Source organism: Xylaria bambusicola, assembly GCF_022495145.1.
Source record: "Xylaria bambusicola strain CBS 139988 unplaced genomic scaffold F5B22scaffold_1, whole genome shotgun sequence".
Classification (NCBI taxonomy): Eukaryota; Fungi; Ascomycota; class Sordariomycetes; order Xylariales; family Xylariaceae; genus Xylaria; species Xylaria bambusicola.
The window spans coordinates 1,210,246-1,230,799 of NW_025953554.1; the positions used below are offsets into that span (position 1 = coordinate 1,210,246).

General features: G+C 47.6%; 5 protein-coding genes across 5 annotated transcripts; 3 read left to right on the plus strand and 2 right to left on the minus strand.

Annotated features, from left to right (window-relative positions):
- Positions 1–90: 90 nt before the first annotated feature.
- Positions 91–1,618, plus strand: F5B22DRAFT_583300 (inositol phospholipid synthesis and fat-storage-inducing TM-domain-containing protein). The gene is made up of 2 exons (XM_047973351.1): positions 91–1,312; positions 1,368–1,618. The coding sequence occupies exons 1-2, from the start codon at positions 395–397 to the stop codon at positions 1,467–1,469; spliced, it is 1,020 nt and encodes a 339-aa protein (XP_047836410.1). The 5' UTR covers positions 91–394; the 3' UTR covers positions 1,470–1,618.
- Positions 1,619–2,180: 562 nt separating this feature from the next.
- Positions 2,181–3,116, minus strand: F5B22DRAFT_653104 (carbohydrate-binding module family 13 protein; the record flags this gene model as incomplete). The annotated part of the gene is made up of 5 exons (XM_047979686.1): positions 2,934–3,116; positions 2,741–2,872; positions 2,539–2,665; positions 2,329–2,388; positions 2,181–2,259 (listed from the first exon to the last, which is right to left on the minus strand). Exons 1-5 carry the CDS (start codon positions 3,013–3,015, stop codon positions 2,181–2,183), a joined length of 480 nt encoding a protein of 159 aa, XP_047836411.1. The 5' UTR covers positions 3,016–3,116.
- A 4,886-nt stretch (positions 3,117–8,002) lies between these two features.
- Positions 8,003–9,951, plus strand: F5B22DRAFT_653108 (uncharacterized protein; the record flags this gene model as incomplete). Its single annotated transcript, XM_047979687.1, has 3 exons — positions 8,003–8,261; positions 8,385–9,222; positions 9,353–9,951. 3 exons carry the CDS (start codon positions 8,003–8,005, stop codon positions 9,516–9,518), a joined length of 1,263 nt encoding a protein of 420 aa, XP_047836412.1. The 3' UTR covers positions 9,519–9,951.
- F5B22DRAFT_16233 (DNA polymerase gamma) lies at positions 9,683–13,592 on the minus strand. The gene is made up of 2 exons (XM_047969245.1): positions 9,934–13,592; positions 9,683–9,808 (listed from the first exon to the last, which is right to left on the minus strand). The coding sequence occupies exon 1, from the start codon at positions 13,410–13,412 to the stop codon at positions 9,972–9,974; it is 3,441 nt and encodes a 1,146-aa protein (XP_047836413.1). The 5' UTR covers positions 13,413–13,592; the 3' UTR covers positions 9,683–9,808; positions 9,934–9,971.
- Positions 13,593–14,633: 1,041 nt separating this feature from the next.
- On the plus strand, positions 14,634–17,415 carry F5B22DRAFT_16308 (major facilitator superfamily transporter). Its single transcript, XM_047969251.1, has 2 exons — positions 14,634–15,401; positions 15,507–17,415. The coding sequence occupies exons 1-2, from the start codon at positions 15,170–15,172 to the stop codon at positions 16,928–16,930; spliced, it is 1,656 nt and encodes a 551-aa protein (XP_047836414.1). The 5' UTR covers positions 14,634–15,169; the 3' UTR covers positions 16,931–17,415.
- The last annotated feature ends 3,139 nt before the right edge of the window (positions 17,416–20,554 follow it).

Below are 20,554 nucleotides of genomic sequence, written 5' to 3' on the forward strand. Positions count from 1 at the left end.
AGCCACATCTAAGGTGGCGTTTAACTATGGTGCCTGGGCTTGGTGGCACGCAATTGGTTAGCAGGGAAGACGTACCCTAGCGAGCCTAGTACCTACAGTTTAGGCGGGAACAGTACGCTAGGCAGGCCTATTGAGTAAGTAAAGAGATACCTGAATCAACGTCATCGGTTTAGTAGGCCAGTTTTTGCAAGAGTCAATTCGAAGAGATCAGAATCGCGATGAACATTTTGGCCTCCTAACGAATTTCCATACACTACACTCCTTCCTAAATACCTAAGCAGCGTATTCAGCGTGATTTCTCCATACATTTGCATTCGATTCATCATTGTGTACTAGATTACCATCTTTGTACGTACGTAAAGTATTCCATGCTCTCACCACCTCTTCGGTGACGATGGCTGAAGACAACGTCCATTCCCTCAGATCGCGGGGTGTCCCGATGAACGGCAGCGATAGCATCAACGGTGCCACCTTCACAACGTCTCCAAAAATGACATCCGCCACAACCACGACGTCGCGCAGCTCGCCGTTCCTACCCACGCCCCTCGAGACCCTCCTCCTCGCCGTCTACCCCACCATCCTGATTTTCGGCACGCTTTTCTCAGCACTCTCTCCTGAAACGCGTGGGGCGCCCTATGATACCATCAGGCAGTCCCACGTGCAGGCGACCGCGCCGTCCTACTTTGCGCGCAAGGACAATCTGTTCAACGTCCTCTTCGTCAAGCGCGGGTGGCTGTGGATCACGGGTTCCTTCCTAGCCTTCGTTGCCACTCATCCAACCTTCCGAAACGGCAATGGCAGGCAGATAGCTAAGGCGGCGACACGATGGGCCATCGTCACGGGCTGGTGGATCCTCGTCACGCAATGGTGTTTCGGCCCGCCCATCATCGACCGCGGATTCAGGTTCACGGGGGGCCGGTGCGAGGTTGCGCAGGACGCTGTTTCTTCCGGCACGGCGGACCAGAAGGAGCTGTTCACGGCTGTGGCGTGCAGGACAGCGGGCGGGAACTGGAGCGGTGGACACGACATCTCGGGACATGTCTTCTTACTCGTCCTCGGAAGCTGCTTTCTTGCGCAAGAGGTGGTCTGGGTTGTCCTTCGAGCAGGCGCGAGGATCGCGGGCAGTGGGGATGACCGTGCTATCGTTATGGACGACGGCGCGCACAAGGGCGCTAGGGCCGAGGCTGAATACGCGGTGGAGGGGCACGAGAAACATCTAGGATTTGGTGGGAAGTTTGCGCTGGGTGTTGTAGGCTTGTCGCTCTGGATGTTATTGATGACCGCTACGTACTTCCACACCTGGTTTGAAAAGGTCAGTTCTACCCTCCCTCGACATATCATTTATCATTGCTAACGACTATTCGCAGCTCACTGGATTACTTGTCGCTTCTATGGCTGTGTACACCGTCTACATTCTCCCGAGATGGGCACCAGCCCTGAGAGCAATTGTAGGATTACCTGGCATATAGAACTTAGGCAGGAGGTGGTACTCTCCTATTTGAAGCGTTTGTATATCGATGCATGGCGCCCACGACGAAAAAGATTATATGATTACAACATGTTATAAACTAATATTTAAGATAATTTCTCATTGATTCCAGCTCTTTGCTTTGACTCTAATCTTGATCACGAGCTTGACGTGAAAGTCCCAATGCTCTCTACTATGTGCTCTCTACCAATCATACCTAGGTAGGTACCTACAATAGTACCAGAGTAGTACCTGCTTTACCTTTCTACGATTCCACTCAGGTAGGTAGGTACCTTGGAGGACGAAAGGAAGAAGGTACTAACACTGCAAGTGCCAACAGGCTGCCACTTTCCCTACAACAACTCGAACAAAAAACCGTTCCTTCCATGCCAAGGAGCCACGTCATCTTTACAAGAAACAGAGGCAAGAACGAACATGCCCCCTCCTGTTACAATGGTAGCACAGGTTTTGGCAGGAACAACGTATGCCATCATGCATTCAACCAAAGATCGCAGTTGCTTTTCATAACTATCATAATGAGTGACATCATTGTCTGACGAACAGACATTGAGTAGGTAGGTACCTAGGACATTGCAACCAGTAACCCCCCTTTCCGACCAATACACTCTTTATGCATATTCTTAAAACTGATGCATCATACTCATTTCCAACATGGAAGCAGCTGTTGAACCGGCGAAGCCGTTAACTATGCCTAGTTCATTCGGAGGACTCGCCACAGCTGTTTGGGATTCTTGTCTTGAACGCTGCCGGCCCAGCCCGTGATCTTGGTTCTAGTAGAGAGGGGTTAGTTGGCGAGCCCATATATCTACATCGTGGTAGAAAGGGGTAAGGGGACCTACAAGTTGGCGGAGCTGCCGTTGAAGAGATCGATGTAGGTACCAGTGCCGATATTCTGAATCCTAGAGTGTGTGTATTAGCGGGAGGTTCCTGTGAGAGGTCATGGTGTAGATAATTATAGTAATGGATGACTATTAGGCAGGAGAGAAAAATATGAACAATTCGGGCAGTCCATGGAAGGGTGAGATATGGCAAATGACAAGTATACTTACATAACAACTCGACCCAGAGGGTCAGCTGAGACAAGGCGCCATAGCTGGTTGTTGTTGTTGGCCTGGTTCTCCTGGCCGATAATGGGATTGCCATTGTTCGCGCCTCCAAAAGCGAGGTCGACGACAGCTATTTATTCAACATCTGTTAGCCGAGGAAAGCAAGGGCAAATCTGTCATCCCTCTGAAGAAAGGGGACTCTTACTTTTGGTCGCCACATTGATGAGCTTCCAGGTCGGCCAAACGGTGCTGCTGTCAGCCCGTTCCAGTCTCCATTGCTGGTTTGCGCCACCATGAAACTGATAGCCTATAATAGGAGTCTCGTTCTTCGAATTCCCTGAGATGAGGCGTCAGTGGGGAGGACTTTTCTATTGTGATCAGATGGCGATGTCACTTACCTCCTGTGAGATCAAGAGCAGTGCCTGTGCCGTAGTTGATAAAGCTGACGATTGCGCCATCGAGGGGGTCGTTTTGAGGCATGATGGATTACAGCGTTGAGGTATTCTGGAGCGACGGGTAGAGTCGTAATTGTCGTCTGTTGATGGAGAGAGAGCCAGATAGACGGTTGATCTGGGGCATGGCCTGCCTTTATGCTCTCAAGAAGAGCTTTCTCAACCGGCATTTTCTCTATGCATTGGCAGTGGTTGCACAATCCTGCTCAATGCATCATCATCACACCGCTCTTCTAAGTCGCCTTCGTGCTCAAGTGGGCTGAAAGCTGAAAATGTCGGCCATCTGCATATTTGGCTGGTTCGGTGAGATATTCACATGATGATGGTGCATGACTGGACCCTGCAATCGCAATCCAACATATGATACATCATATTTCCATCTATACAGTGACATACAAGCCGGATTCTAGCAAAGAGCCACACTTACTACATATGACGACAGTGAACTGCATCGTCGCCACGTCATCTCGGAAAATCTATAGGAACGAGTTGTCAGACTTAGGTGCTAGTGACACCATCTATCAAAAGTTTCTGTCCGAGTTCTATTTTTTTTTTTTTTTTGACTGTGTTGAATTCTCCTCACTGTTCAAGTGGACAATTGTGACCAGAGCTTTTCTTCTCGAAGTAGGCGTCAATCTTGCTTATTTATCTCCATTGGGTGTCATACGATCTAGGTTTTCCCTTCTTCCCACTCTACTCTGCCAGTCCTAATTCATCCGAATCTCTGGTTATCCCGCTTTTCGGGGTAACAGAAAATGCTCCGATACAAACGCCACTCGAGATCTAGCCTTCGATCTGATTGTTATCTTCGCAGAAGCGAGGCGCGGTCGGACTGGTTGCTTGCAAGCCAGGTAACATATCCAATATTCTAAGAATCATAAAGTAATGACATGACTATTGATCATATAGCAGTACTTGCCTGTATGTAGTTCCTACAAAGAAAACTGTGACATAGTTCTCGTGATGCTGCGGATATCAGGTCTGTCGGTCTATCAGCATACGTAATTCTACCGCAGATGCAACTACTGAATTACCTAGACGCGCCCGTTGCCATCTCCAGTCCTGCATTTCTACCACATCGGTAGAGTAGTAGTGGGGTTTAAACGTAGACTTGTGCAATCGACGAAGAAAGAGAAAATGACTAAAAGCTCCTTTGAAACCGTAGTGTCCGAAATTCTTTTTCAGCTTAATTAGCCACCTGGTGTCTGGCGGGGGATCAAACTGTTCAAGTTGAATCATCATTAGTACGTTTTTGGGCTTGGATTTGGTCTCATGATCTTTATAAGCTGAATGTTCGAACAGGAGCGGCAGGGGAAAGCCATATCTCACCAGGCAGCTTTATACAAGCCCTGGTGACATTGGTTTGCCAATCAGTGTGTGCAAGGGCTTGAAAATCTATCCTAGTCGTTCCAAGGTGGCGGTAACCTTTTTTCAGCCGCATCCCAGCACCCAATATAACGACGATTATAGAATTAATTTATTTCAGCTGGATGTAGGACGTGGGATAATGGAGTGATTCATTGTAGGTAGGCTAGAACTGTGGAACATGCAATAGCCAGGTACAACCACTGTCATAGATGGTAGCGGTGGCTGGACTAGTTTCATGATTTCAGTCTTGACCGTCTTGACCGTGTGACACAAGCCGTTTATATTCGAGCCAACTATATCATTACAATAATAAAAAAAGAAGCTTACACCGGGTTCTTTCTCGGCCCTGAATGGATTTGGAAGTGCCGATGGCACAATAGTTCATTAGCAAGCGCATCCGAATTAGGTTTATAAAGTGAAAGTACATATTTTGTGATGAGGACCAGACTTGAAGCCTACTCTAGGGAACGCTCAATCTCCAAGCCCTGAATGTTCTCTAGCAGTGCTGAGTACTGAGAGAATGGATAGGGAGTGTGTAAATGGAGCCAGAGCTATGTCGTGTACCCGTGTAGGTGTATGTGGATGCTCAATGGTCGCATGGTGCGGACCTACCCATTGCTTGGCTACATATGGCATCTCCAGATGATTTGTCAAGGGTCTTTTCTTGCAATTGATGTGTTAGAATCAACTTACTAGTCTGTAGACCAGCCCAATCATTATATTTGATATTATGTTCACATATCGGCGAACATGGAGTTCATTTAAGACTACCAGCATATGCCTTGCAAAAGACTCTTTACAAGTAATAAGAAAGTATGAGGTTATACACACTTCCTTGGCATGAGGGTTTCTGTGGGTTTAAAGAGTAGCAAAAGTTGTATTAGTTGTGAATAGAGTTGTGTCAGCCACTAAGGCTAGGAAGAAGGGACCTGATATCCAAGAAGGGTATTAGCAGACCAAACAAATATTAGTTGGATTTTGATTAGAGCAGTTTCAATTCCTATCATCAGCGTGTATTATATCATGAAGCTTCAAATCAAAACATCAATGTTACTATACGCTAATGATCAATATAATACAGGGACTTTCACATTATTTTATCAAACACGCTTCTCACAGTTTAAAATGGGCCACTGCATCTCAGTTCACAATGAATGTGAAGTGTACCAAGGTAGTTGGTTAGCTTAAAAAATAATAACACATAACGCAACATAACAGACACTTGATCAACCCCTTTGTTGACCATTTACAAAAGGGGCTGTCCATGTGAATGTGTTTTTATTGTGATACAATCACGTGATTTATATAACTTCAGCAGTTTCACAGGTCCAGCCATCCTGGCAATAACATTCATGTGCAAAAACATACCCTTACCACCATATACAGGTACACAGAACAGTACAAAACAGCACATATCTGAACACTTTCTAGTTGATCTTCTTTATGAAAACAGGCTATCAAGAGTATGAAGAATTTCTGAATAATATAATACTTGGCACTTTTATCTAGCTGCTTGAATAGCTGATGAAAACATGCCCTACCTGATAACCAGCGTCAGCAGACATTAAGGCTAACAGGAGACTAACAGGAGACACCTGTCTCTATATATATTGAGCTTTATTGAATGCTTCATAGAGAGTCACTGAATACTGTAGTTCGTCTGGCAATAACTCCTATGTCTGGATGGTATCTTTAGAGGAGGCCAATCTATCAACAATGTGGCCCCTATTCTGCTGTGGAGTTTAGGTAGGTACTCTCTTTTGAGGCTATAATCTTCTTGTACAGCATTTGTCTTCTACGAAAAAGAGAGACCCCAGCCAGGTGAAACTACTTGATAATATGTGAGTATGATTAGACACCTCCAGTATCAGCTGAAATAGATAAGGTCAAACTGAACAGTCGCCATACTCATATTGGGGCTTCCTGTGAATTTATTATTACCAATAGGCACCCTAAAGTCTTTGACTATGCCCCAATGTTTCCCCGTGTTCCTGCGGCTTAGTTGCTCCGCTTCTTGCGGCTTAGTAGCCGGTGTTCCGGAGGGGAACACGGGGGGTTAGACTCCACGATGCCACCTATCACGGGGCCGGCCCCCCTGTTGACGGTGGCACAATACGGGGGTGTCCCTTAGTGACGCAGCAACTGGGTTCATAATCCGCCTTTAAGTGAATAAAACCCCCTCTATCACTGTATTGGCGTATTGTATTTACTGGCGACTGCCTTGAAAATTTTCAGAGACCATGTGGTCAAAGTGTACCTAGTACCTATTTGAAACTGCCCTTCACACTTGTGCTTCCTTCCTTCCCACAATCTTCACAACAAAGCAAGTTCCGCACAGAATCCTAGGCCAACCACCCTGAGAAGCTTCACAATGTGTGCCTCTTTGATTTGATTTTGTTCCTGGTAAGCAATGACCTGACTCCCATCCTCTAACAGTGTTCCTGCAGATGCACAGGCTGCTAAGGTTGGTGGTGGTGTCATAGGAGATCCCCCAAGGTCTTCATTGCGCAGCGAAGGAGAAACAACACTGGGTTCAGCAGCTTATGGTCAGTCAACAGCTAATACAGTGATATCAGCTCTTTCCTACAGTAAAACACGTCGAATTGCAGTTACTGGCAGACTACCAAGTCTGGTTCTGGCATCCGTGAGTGACAACCTACCCTAGCCACTACCCACCCCTTGCCACTGATTTGATGCAGTACCTACCTACCTACCTGTTCATAGCTGACCCGGAAGGCATCTGGGAGCATGGGACTGACTAATGAGTAGGGTTCTTTCTCTTGTAGTTCTATCAGTCTTCTGTTCAATCAGCAGGTATGTATCCCATTGACCCCCGGGAAGATTTGACCTGGATACTTCAGATATTAATGATCTTCCCGTAAGAGCATTAAATACATGTAGAGTAGATGCGAGTATTTCAAGATACGAACATCAGCTAACCACTAATGGTCCTAGTCGTTACAGTTGCTAGTTTTGTTCGGCCCCCTGATATCCCCCCTGAAGGCACTTAGTGAGTCACCCGGTACCTTTTTTTTTGGCGACAACAAGTTCTTTCTTACACGGTGTGCTTCCACACGGAAGGTGTTGTCGACACAGGCAGCAAGTGCCGTGTTGGCTTAGAATATAATTTCTGATCTGCCCACTTCAGATTCCTCCTCTTCTTCTCCCTTCTCCAATCCCCTTACATTCTCTTCTCTTCCATCGTCGAACCATCACGTTTTGGTCTGCATTCTTTACATCCTCGAACGCAGTGAGTTATCATCCTACAGCACTTAAGCTCTTGAAACTTGTACTAGGCTTGGAGGGGCTTCGCCTCTTCGACGGCATACCTACAGTAACCCTAGGTCGTATTGTCAAGGCAATTGAGCCAGACTCAGAAAAGAAGCTAACATTGCTTTTCACAGAGCAATTGAGCTCCAAGGCTGTTGTCTCGTCGACGTCCTCTTCCAATTGCATTACTGGAAGTAAGTAATTCCGCCCGACCCCTATCAGAGAATGTTGACTTGAGAGCATCGTGAGAATCACATTGTGGTTGTGACAGCACATTGATGCTTTGCAGTCACTCGAAACATAGTTCTGCCTCTGTTAATATGGCACAGACTGACTGTGACATCTATAGTTTTACTCCTAGAACCTGCTCGTTGTCAATGGCTCCCAGAGACGACTCGCCCGTCATGGGTACTGGAGATGGTTCTCCTGGTGATAAGAAGATGATCACAACCATAGTTGTTGTCGTCTGTGTGTCAATTGTCCTCACTCTGGTTGCGTATGGTATCTTTCACTTTTGCCGAAGACGCTCCAATCGTCGGCGTGCTCCAGATATTGAAGACGGCTCCGATGATGGACAGTTATCTCTTGAAGGGGCTCTCCAAGACCTTGAGCCACCCGGGGGCTTTAGAGGACAAGGTAATTATTTCTTTTTGTATTTACGCGTAGTAGCATAGCCTACCAGCCTATCCTTTCTACGCCATTACGGATTTATTTACTTCTACTCAGCGGGCTAAAGACTATAACTAATAGATGAAGCAGGATTCCCACGAGCGCTATCGTTTCGACGTACCCTCAATCGGCTCACGGCGGCATTGAGCTCCAATCCGCCTACCCAGGCAGACATTGACACAGCGAGACGCGGAGGCCTATCCAGTGTTGATGGTGGTCACGACAATGATGCTGACGGTATCGTGAATGAAGTTCATCAGGACCCCTATACCCATGACCCCAGTTATGAAGCAGCTTGCCCCACCTCAGATAGACTCGCATGCAGCCTAGGACGTTGTGATCCCCTCACTGCAGATTTCTATCAGAACCACACGCATGCTTCTCTTGTCCCAGAGCCTCTGAATTCTGCAAGGTTGACCAAACGGACGAGACACGGTTCTCTTCAGCAGTCTCCATCCAGTAGCATGACTGTTGCAAACGGACAGCTGGTTGCACAGAGACCGGCATCGTTATCTGACGTCGATGGCCTTGAACCAGACCCGGAGATCATAATCCCCCAAGCACACTCATTCATCATCAATGACTGGCCTGTTCATCGTCCTACAGAGTCCCCAGACCCATCCGTTAATGCTACAACTCGTAACATCGACTGGCATACCCCCCCTCCTGAAGAAACCATCGAACGTTCGCGCAACGCACGTGAACGCCTCGAGTGGGAGGAAGCGGCAAGACAGATAGTTTTGCAGCGTGCCAGAGACGCCGAGGAGTGGCTCTCTGACGAGGAAGTGAGTAATCAAGTCCAGCAGATGTACCAGCGAAGTAGCCGTTACCGACTTGAGCCCAACACATACGACCCTGCCACGCCACTCAGCACGTCCCAAGAGAACTCTCCATTGTCTGGTGGGCGTGATCGTCGTGACCGCAGCAGGTTAGTTCTCTAGAGTCATATTTTACCCCTTTAGACATATTTCGGGCCTCATTACTCCTGCATACTCAGGAAACATGAGCTGAAACCCTGCTCTACCTGGCAATTACTGACTCCAGCTTGTGTAATATAGTCGAGTATCTTCAGGGGCACTCCATCCGGTCACGAATCTACAGGCATTCTTGGTGACTTCTCAAGAGCCAGCATTAGCGTCATCGCAAGTGTTGCCCCTGCCTTCTGATTCGCCGACATCGTCACCGCCGCCTCCGTACGCGGCTCCTACATGCCACGATGATTAAGAAAGTTTTGTGTTGCTTATTAGGCTTCATGTGTGTTTTTATTACTTGTTGCAGCTACTGACCAAACGGGTTATTCAATGTTATGACTAGTACAGGAGAGAAAGGATCAACGCGCTTTATTTTTGCTTTCCTCGGATAGCTCCCTTCTTACTACACACAAAGATCTCATGTACAGTACTGTAGCTATTAGATTGATCAAAAACAGAGCTTTTCCCCATCGTAATTATCGTCTACATTATGAAATTAAATATCTACAGCCATCCAAATCGACTTATCATACATCATTGTACCTAATGGCACGAGAATACCGCCCGTCATTTTTCGCCGCGGCGGCCCAGTCCGATGAAAATGCACCTCAACCCTATACTCCAGCCACCCAAAGTACATGCAGTAAAAGCGTGATATACAAGTAAACTTATGTCAGTAAGCGTACAATACAATAGAGCGATTGATTCATAGTCTCGGGCCCGGCCCTTTCCAAATTCGAGGTGGCATCCTCTCAAATGTCCAATCATTCTCCTTCAAGGTATGCTTGGAAGGGAATTTGGCTTCGAAAGGTTCGTACATATGGGGTATGAGCTGAGCTTGGGAACTGTAGGGTACTATCTTTCTCTGTCTTGGTTTTCTCGGCGAGCCGCCTGTTGAAGATCCGCCGCCATAAGCCTTCTTCTGATCTTTGAGAATGTCGCGTAGCTCTTTGTCATCATTCGTGATCTGAGCTTTAAGGAAGCTGAGATCTTTCAGATCCTGAGTCATACCCAGAGACTGCATGACAGGAACTCGTGGAGTGTAAGGAATGTCGTCTAGCTTGGGGGCATACTTGGCGGGGACAATAGCTGGATCGAGGAACGCCTCATGTCCCTTCTCTAGCAGTTGTGTTATATCTAGGCTTTCGCCAGCAGGAATAGGAGTGGAATGGCTGGGGGTCACGCAATCCATGTCTACTTCTTTACGGAGAACATGGTCGATATCGACAGCTGAGAAGTAAGCGCATGCCTGGGGAAGATCATCAATCCCGACCTGTTGCGCAAACATTGCTCGTGTCCAGAGATTGGCGACTTGGAGTGCCATGGCAGCTCTGTATTTATCTTCGTCTTTGACTAGGTAGCGGATCTCGTCGTGTACTGTGATGGCTAGACGAGCGTGAATGTTGAAACGTCTGATGAGGTAGTCCATCGAGACAATGAGAAGGTGAAGATAGTCAACACCGGATGATTGAATGGCCCAATTGATGCGAGAGGTTAGGTAGGCACCTTTACTAATGAACCTGCCCATAAGCGCCTCGGTGATACCGGCCCCTAATACAGGAGTCCGTGGCCGTTCTTGTTCTGCAAACTCCTCTAGTTTGTTGAAGACGAAAGATTCGGTGCCTCCTCTCCAGAAAGGCCGTTTATAGAGCGATTTGCGATTGGTTTTCGTCCCCTTTGTAGTGGCATAGAGCTTGCCGGCAACATCAAGTGTCTCCTGTTCTGACAAGCCAGGGTTGAATTGTCTCAGCAATGTACCAGCAAATTTGAGTCCAGCACCATAAATCCGCCCGTAGTTGAACACCTTGGCATCATTTCGTGTGATGCCCAAAATGGAGGCAGTGCGAGAGTGTAAATCAGTTCCCGCAGCCTTGGTTCCTTCGAGTGTCATGAAACCAATTGCATTACCTCCGTGAAGCTTGAAAGTAGCATCACCTATCACACTCGCAATCCAGAGCTCTTCTGAATCAACATCGGCGCCCACGAAGGAATAGCCGGGAGGTGCTTTGACCATTGCTTTCAATTCCGACCCAACTCTATTTTTCTTCGCATTGCTCGCCGTCAACCACGTGTTTTCGACAGCTCTGCGGGTAATTGTTCCCATAGGAATGATTTGCGGCAGAATATATCCACGTTCTGGGGTTGTGCTGTTTTTATTTGGGGATATGTCTGATTCGTAGACAACCATCTGTGACATGATTCGGTCACGGGCACTAATCCAGTAGGAGCATGATGCATTCATGTCAAGCGCTTCCTTAGCATATGGGTACTCAGAGGAGAGCGTGCCTTTTTCGAAATATGAGAGGTAGCTTTTGGCTAATGGATTGGCACATCTAGCAGTCGGCCCATCCTTATGGGGAAGTTTAAGGTATAATGCTCCGATGTCGTTCTTCAACGCCTCAATCGGCTCGTCAGAGAGATCGCACCGAACAAGCTGTGTTGAACTATACTTGGATGCGTCTTTAAGCGGCACTCGAAATGTCCAACCGTACTTGTCAGACCAATGTAACGGATAGCCATCCCAGGCAAGTCGAAGAAGAAGCGGTGCTATGCGTGTTCTGACAGACAGGTTCATAGGCGCGTTGCTTGATTGAAATAAGCCCTTATACCACTTGGGCATGCCCGGCTTCTTTTGTCGGGCAGCAGGACGAGGCGGGTCGCCTTTCTTCTTTCCTTTGACCATCTTTATTTCTTGGCCAGACCAGTCGAGCTGCTTCAGCCAAGGATCCGTGCTCCATTTCTGCTCATCATCCTTGATCTTTAACGCCTTTTCGGTTAAGCCAATCAACCGTTCTTGGACGGCATCAGACAGTTTAAGATATGTCGCTTCGGCGTCGGCAATGTACGCATCCCAGGATTTATTTACGGGCAAGATGACAGAAGAAAGATGTCGTAATGCCGCGAAGCTGACGGGGTGTGGGCAGACATTTAAAAAGTTTGGGAACACAATCTTGTACACCCGATGTGTGATGGCTACATCCGCAGCACAATAGTCTAGCAGCTGATCAAGCTTATTAACAATACCCGCACGATCCAGCTCGCCAAAATCATTCCGTGCTTCCTTATCGATCGTTGTGTTGAGATGAAACTTGGCGACGTCCCTGAGCGAGTTGATTGAACTTCGCTCAACCCAGAGCTCTTCTTCATCCTCGCGCAAAGCGTCGCTCGCCAAGAGATTCGCCAGATCCATATCGCTGGTTTCCTTGGCGATTTTGTCTCGCAGTTCCCGGCTCTTTTGGTGTTTCATCCATGTCGGCCGTTGCCGAGAACACATACCATTGACAGCGACGTGCAGAGACATAGTATCCAAGAAGGCGTTCCGAGTCTGCTCCAAGTCGTACTCGTCGAGGATGCGAGCGCGGTCATAGCCTATGTTGTGACCTACAATGACTCTATCCTGACTAGACGAGCCCAATGGAATCAAATGCTTGTCGTTCTCGGATTCACCCAACAGCCATGGCGAAAGCCAGGCATACCAGGCAGTCGGACTCATGGCACAAGCCATGACGGCGTATGAGCTTTCCTTCCACATGACCTCAACATCGAAGCAAAGCATGTTTTCTTCAGGGGCTTCAACGGGTGCTGGCTCAGATCCATCCACCGGGTATTTGGTCCAACCACTACGCCTTATCCATTTCTTCGGACGAGGAGGCGCATTCGCTAAGGCGAATTGTTTTGCGTATGACAAGAAAGGTTCGGCACAATCAGAACCAAGTCTGTAAAAATGTTCGTCGAGAGTGTCTCCCTGGATTGGGGGAACATCAAAAGCAATGGGCGCAGTGTTGTCGGTGTTCTTGCCGAGGAGATTGTGACGGCGCAGGTGGTCTTTCGCGAGGTCGACAAGCTCGGGGGGGGCCGGGGAGCTTTTGTTGGTGAAGATTTGGTTGTGCACATGGGCACTCAGATGCTGTACGTTGATCTCATTGAATCGAGCTTCGGATGGGATAGCTAGGGTTTCAGGGCGCGCTCGGGATAACGAAGCGCTGTCGGAAACTTCTTGAGTAACGGTCGCGGCGGCACTGGTCTGCCATCTTGAATGCGACGGCCAAGACCAGGGTAGTGGACGACATTGCGCGCGGCGCCTCGCAAGGCGCACGAAGCTCGCAGAGGGCGCGGCTCTTACGTGACCACTAACATGATATAGCATAGCTGTCGCACCCCTGGCAACATGGTGTGTGGGCGGGGACCTTCAAAATACTTTGTTGAAGATAGCTTCGATGGGGAGCAGGAAAAGTTGAATATGGGGCACTCGAATTATCATCTACCATCTAATCTAACCGGAAGTGTGTTGGTGAGCTGCGAGGCGCATGACGACGATAACTTCTAGACCCGGTGGGGGGCGCGCATCTGCAGGTGAGAGGACCGGCAGTCTGACCGGGATCAGCCCTAGGTCGGTCCGGATGAGCTCTGCCCAGCTGCTGGACAGCTCAATGACAGCTCAATGACAGCTCAATGACAGCTCAATGACAGCTCAACGACAGCTGGCTAGCTGAACTTGCCCATCTGCTTAAACCGCCACTTTAATTCATCCCAAGTTTCGCATGTTTCGCCTGTTTCGCCTGGAAGCACGCACTTGACGAACGTTCCTTTGGTGCCCGCATGGCACGACACAAACTCTTGGCTGCCTCCTCGTTCATTATCAAATAGACACGATGGAACACGGCTAAGCTCACCTCGTCTTCCAGGGACCTTTGACCTCTCACAAACGGCGTGGCGGCATAGTTCATGTCGTGATTGGCTTCCCCGGCCGACAGTGTCTTAGTTTCGCCAAGACAATCCTGTGTACTGTGTGTATCCTCGCTATGTATGAGCACCAGCATCTCAGTCGCCATGACTTATAGTTCGTTTGGATGAACCACTTGCTGAGCTTTCAGCCCCAATGGACATGGTCTCTTATCGCACGATGAGGAATTTTGCTCAGATAAAAAACTTGCAGTGCGCCCAATTGCTTGCTTGCAAAGAGCAATCTTTGAAGCCAAATAAGCTAACTAGGTATCTAAACTTGAAGCTATTGGAGAACAACACTGAGGGTCACAATACAGCTGATTAGAACCTTCTTAACCGGCACTGGCGTTGTGCACAAGATATCCGTCATTTCTATTGAATTCACAAGCTTCAAGTCCGCCATCAGTACTACCTGTAGTATTGAGGACCACCCGTGGCAATGTTTGCTCCAGATCCCACCATGTGGCGATCGTTCCAGCTACGGAGTCCAGTCTCAAACACTGCTGTACATACGCGCGACATTCCTGATTCACAGTGCCGAACCGAAACGATATATCGATTTGTTTCTGAAGCCACTCTTAAATAGACACTTCAGCTCGCCGCTCCAGTTGAGTCTATTGCAATGAACCTAGGCGCTTTTTACTTGAGGGAGAGTTAGATGAGTCGAATCCAGAAACAAGACCGTCCTCTCATCCAATATGACTGACACCACATACGGAAAGTTGGTGACATTATTCGTCCAGGTCATGGCGCAATTCACGAGTCACACGAGTCCCGAAGCTTGATTTAACGGATTCCATTAGTGAGATGTGAAGACAGTTGTACCAGATAGTTGCTAGCATGCAGCTAAGGTTTCACTGTAGTAGACCGGTCCATGTCCAGTAATGATGTTATCTGAGAGTTTCGGCTTTGATTTGAGCTACGGCCGTGAACTAACGCCTCCTCTGATGGCCAGCCAGCAGTGGTCTCGAAAAATCATTATGGGATGGTAGTGCCAGTGTTTAGACAACTGCGTGCCTCTATCCCTATCCAAGACAGTCTGTATAAGTGGTCCGAGCTATAAACCACACGTTCCTCGATCTGTCCGTCCAGCAGAAGTTCAAACTGTATCACATCAGGGCCAGCTTCCATTATACGCCAACATAAAAAAGACTGATCAAATACAATACTTCAATCGCGATGTCAGATCTCCCAGCAACATGTGTGGGCTATCACGAAGACGACACTCCCCTGTCCATCAGAACGATAGGAAGCGATTGTAAAATCGATGGGATCACGACAAGCGGCAGTAGTGATGCTGAGAAGAGGAATGAACAGGACCAGCGCGCCTCTCTCTTCCTTGGAAAGCCAATGAGTTTATACCACGAAGTAGCCTTCTTCGCGGTGGTAGCGACATCTAACTTCACCCCTCGTGCGTATTCAATCAACCGAACCTAGTCATCTTGAGTAGCTATTCAGCACTCTACCCTCTTCTCTCAAACATGTTGACTTAAATAGGTCTGACCATTTCTCTTAGACTCAGGATTCCATCAGACACTTTGCATACTACAACTTATCGCAGCTGACCTGGGCACCACGAAACCTGCACAGCTTGTCTGGTTGATGGCTGGATATGGCCTCACTGTTGGGACGTTTATTCTTCTTGCGGGGAGGTTAGGCGACATCTACGGCTACAAGCGACTCTTTCTTATTGGTAATGTCTGGTTTGCATTATCCTCACTCCTAGCTGGTTTGGCCGTATTTATACCCATACAGGCTTCGGGGTATCACCAAACTCGTTATGACATCTTTTTACTGGGTCGGCTTCTCCAAGGTATTGGGCCTGCGTTGATGATCCCCAATGGAGTTGCTCTTCTAGGCGTGACTTACGTGCCAGGCCCAAGAAAGGCCATGCTGTTCGCCATATTCGGTGCCATGGCTCCCGCCTCCGCGATTATCAGTCCGGCAGTCACAAGCTTATTCGCTTTACTTTGGTGGCCCTATGCATTCTGGGCTTTCTCCGTCGTGTTGATTGGGATCACACTGGCCGGTCTGTTCGTGATCCCAGATTCCTTGAATTCAGGTCTCAGGTGTGAAGAGAATGCTGACTCGGTCCGGAACCGTCTTGGATTTGTCGAGCTATGTGCAGAACTTGATGTTCTAGGGGCTTTGACCGGCGTCTCGGGTCTAATTTCCATCAGTGTAGCTTTGAACCAAGGCTCATTAGCTGGTTGGAGGAATGCGTATGTGTCAGCTTTGTTGCTGGCTGGTATCCTGCTCTGTGCGATTTTCGTCTTTGTGGAAAAACATGCTCGCAAACCCCTCATTCCCCTTGAAGCTCTTAACATCGGTGTTGGCTTCGTTTTAGCTGCTATTGGTTGCGGTTGGGGCTGCTTCGGTATATACATTTTTTATATCTGGCAATTCTACGAGGTACTTCGTGGGGCCTCGCCACTTCTTGCCACGGCCTGGCACAGTCCGATCATTGTATCCGGTGTTGCGGCTGCCTTGACTACGGGCTTTATCATACATCGAGTCGGACCTGCGGTTGTAATGGCGCTTGCTCTTCTAGCCTTTACGGTTGGCATTACGCTGATTGCTACGACTCCCATTAGCCAGTCGTATTGGCTACAAACATTCTTCTGCAACATCATTATCACTTGGGGCATGGACCTAAGCTTTCCTGCTGCTACACTCATGCTTTCGGATCTTGTGGCACCGGAACACCAGGGCATTGCAGCTAGCCTTGTCACAACTGTTGTCAATTATAGCGGCGCTCTCGCCCTCGGTTTCGCTGGTGCTATAGAACTTCATGTCAACGACGGCGGACTGGAACCGGAGAGTTTACTCAAAGGCTATAAAGGCGCTTGGTATCTAGGCATCGGCCTAGGCGCCACGGGATTCCTTATAAGCCTTGCATTCGTGTGGCGGCTCTCGAGGTCAGTTCGAGCTACATCCTAAGAAAGTTCATGTGAAATCGAGCAGTGAACATGCCATTTTGTGACAATTCCTGGCCTGGAATATTCTCAAGTGTCAAGGTACCGAAGATTAGACTGCGTTCAAGTGGGCGCACAACATCCTCACGGATATGATAACTTCTCTTTTATTTAGATAGACGTCTCATATACACTGAGATCATATTACATTACTCCTCAGCTATACAATCTCTTGATGTATCTATATGAACCTTTCCTGGCACTTAGTATAGAAGCAACCTTTCCTTATTTTTAACCGCAAGCATTTGTACACTAGCATTCGCCTCCTATCGACAATCCGAGTATCAAGTCGAAAAACCACTGCCCGTGTGGGTTTCACCACCACTATCTAGATGCCTATTGGTCTTCTTACGAGCCCTTAGAATACAAAGAGGTCGGTTTCAACCTTGCCTACCCAGCGTTACGCATAACAGGCTTTCAACAAGCACATGTACAAGACATGAGACAAAACAAGAAAAGGGCTCAATAATGAAGTCATCGTGCCGTAGTCTCGGGTCACAAATCCCCAAAATTCTTGACTTTCTCCTGTGCCGATATTACTGTCGACGGTTGGTAATGCAGGAAACGTCGAGGACTGACAATCTCATCACATCCACGAGTAGCACAACAGGACATAAACTTGCTTCATCGGCCCATAAACCACCCACACATTCACATTCTCATCTCACCACAACTCGGCTGGCTGCAGGTATCATACTTGAGGTACATGGGGGTTACAGCGGTACCGCATGGCTTTGGTCCCAGTGCTTTGGAAGATCCCACTTGCTCTGTCCTCTTCCTCGGTCGAGATCTCTACACAAACACGGATGAGCGTGGGATCTGTGTAGTCTGTGTCAAGGTGTCCAAGAATCCTGGTCGGCATGTGCTACAATGTTCCAGTCAATCTGGGGAAGCACTTAGTTTCGAGGGCAGTCTGAACTTGGAGCATCGGGCCCATGGGATTGGACCCCAGAACATCCCACGTATGTGAGCAGTGTTGCATGTGTGGTGTGATTGGCGAGATGTCCCTTATCAGTTATGTGCCATGTTATAGACAGGAGCGCTCACTGTTGTGCGGGCATGCTCACATGCTCTGGGTCTGGCAGATATCTTGCACTACCAGTCTCCGTGGTCATGCTGCCACCTTTCTCGACAGCGATAAGGTCATGCTATTGTTCCACTTCTTCTTCGCTTGGTGATAACTCGCAAGTATGCTGATGCTAACTCGATATCTAGATCTTGGGCATCTGCTTTCGATGTCCCCGACACCATCTGCTAGGCGCTTCTCCCGCTCTCTCAATCTCTCTAGCCCAACACACACTGTCTCGAAAGCACCATCTGCACCGTGTACTACTTGTGTACCACCTGCATATGCAACCAGCCATGTCGGCCGAGTCTCTCTTATCATTACTACAGTAGCATTGTAGTCTGGTAGTGCCGTTTGCTCGTCTTCCAGCGTGCACGTCGCATCACCAATGCCCATATCAATGTCTTATCAACGTAGTGGAATCATGAGAGCTTCCTCGTTGTTGACGTGTCACTTTGAGATGATTTTGAACCGTCATTGCATACCACATGTGTGGCCTACTCTGGCGTACTTCCTCAGAATATGACCAGTGTTTTCGGTACCTACTGCTACTTCTCAGGATTCACGAATCTCGACACGGGAACTTATTGGCACCGCTGAATCCAATAGTGAGAATGTCTGTTCACATGCTCGAGACTTGGCAGTCACCCTCTCGAAGATTGCTTTTCTACACCAGTAGACATGTCAGTCAATTGTCGGCATTATGTAAGATTGCCGTGAGTTCGTTCTTGATCTTCTTGAGGATCACCCATCTATGAGAGTTGATAGACACGCCTTCCAGACGTCAGAGATTAATCATGCTACTAGGCATGGACGAGATACTAAAATTTTCGGCCTTTTCAGTCGAGTAGTATTAATGAGAAGGAAATGCTCTCGTGGAAACAACCACTCTCATCATTACAGAATAATCTCCTTTCTCAAGCTCTCTAGCTTTCATCGGCTGTGAGCAGAGATCGGCCGCCGCATGGGTAGAGTTATGTGGTGAGCTCATCAAGAGCCAAGAGGTTGTCACTAGTATCGCTGCAGTACACATGCGATTAATTCTATCCAATAAGTCCAACCATATTATTTGTTAACATGAACGTGTACGTGTAATTGGTCAGCTCTTGGCGAGTCTGCAACCAATGAGCATGCCCTAATTCCCGAGTGAGATTCCAGAGGCATGGCGACGGGTACCGTCGCTGCAATCTAAACTACTCTACGGCCCGTGATGACCTGAATAAGCTACAGCAACAGAATGTCACTCTTAAGTAGAGACGACAACGACGACACAGCTATGTATTTTGAGTTGACTCGCGGTGGCCCATGGTGATTGTTCTTGGTCGACATCTCTCACCCTCAGGATTGCTTATCACTAATATAATTTATCTTTGTTAATTTAGCTAGATATTCGCAGGCACGCAGTGACATTCGCCCTCTTCAAATTGAATATGGCCAATTCTAGTATCGTCAAAAACTGTTCATATCATTACGTCCGAATACATTCTGTCAGAAAAGATGTACAAGGTATACATTAAGAGTCATTGTGGCACAAAGTCTAGAAGGGGTCAGAAGTCTGAAGACATTCAGACTTCTCTAGCTATATACAATGTATCTCTTTGCTCTCCTCTCTATAGACCCCTAACACATTCAATTTGCTCAGCACTAAAATACTGGTAACCTCGAGCTACGTGCGAAGTAAAAACATGTTTTGATATCTATTCTGCACAAACTCTACGTAAAGCGATCTGAACTAAACTATAAGTCAATTTTGCAACGTCAGTCTCAATTGAGTATAACGCTTTGATTTTAGCTTGATGATATTCACCGTTTAGAGGCGCTGGTGGAATTACACAAGACTATTCTGAGCTGTACATATAACGTCTAATTAGGCCCCTTCAGAGCCAAGGAGCCAGTCAAGGATCGGTTTTCTGAGCTTGTAGTACTCTCATTTCTATAGAGGAAATATAGATACATGGCCGGAAAGTAAACAGGCTATTCACTTATACAGTACTAGGTCTCCTACCTTGTAAAATGTATATCCCACGTAATATCATTATCTAGACATCTTTCAGAGGTTTAATTATAGTCGCATAGACCCTAGGGGTGGCTATTTAGACCTTCTGGTCCTGCAAAGGGGTAGCAGAACCTTTTGGAGATTTGATTGGCTCATGATTCAATGGATTATTGACCCCTTTACTACCATTCAGCCTACCTACTTGACTGTGACTAGCCTTCTACTCAGTCTGGGACACCCAACTCTGACAAAATCCATCAAACAGCTATTAATTTCAATGCAACGTAAGTTCCATTCACAACTCTAGTGAGCGTTTTTATCATCTTCCTGTAGAACACAGTAGCATATCATACAGCTGGCAGCTTATTATACTTGAATCTGAACCCAGGGCACACTGAGATCGTCCTTCTCTACTCATCGCCGATTGAAGGTGTTGGCTTTAGATTTACTCGTCTGGCTTGACGTTGAGTGTATCAGACTATTCTATGGGTTCTTAATATCTAAGTGATTTTTGATGATTTTCATTG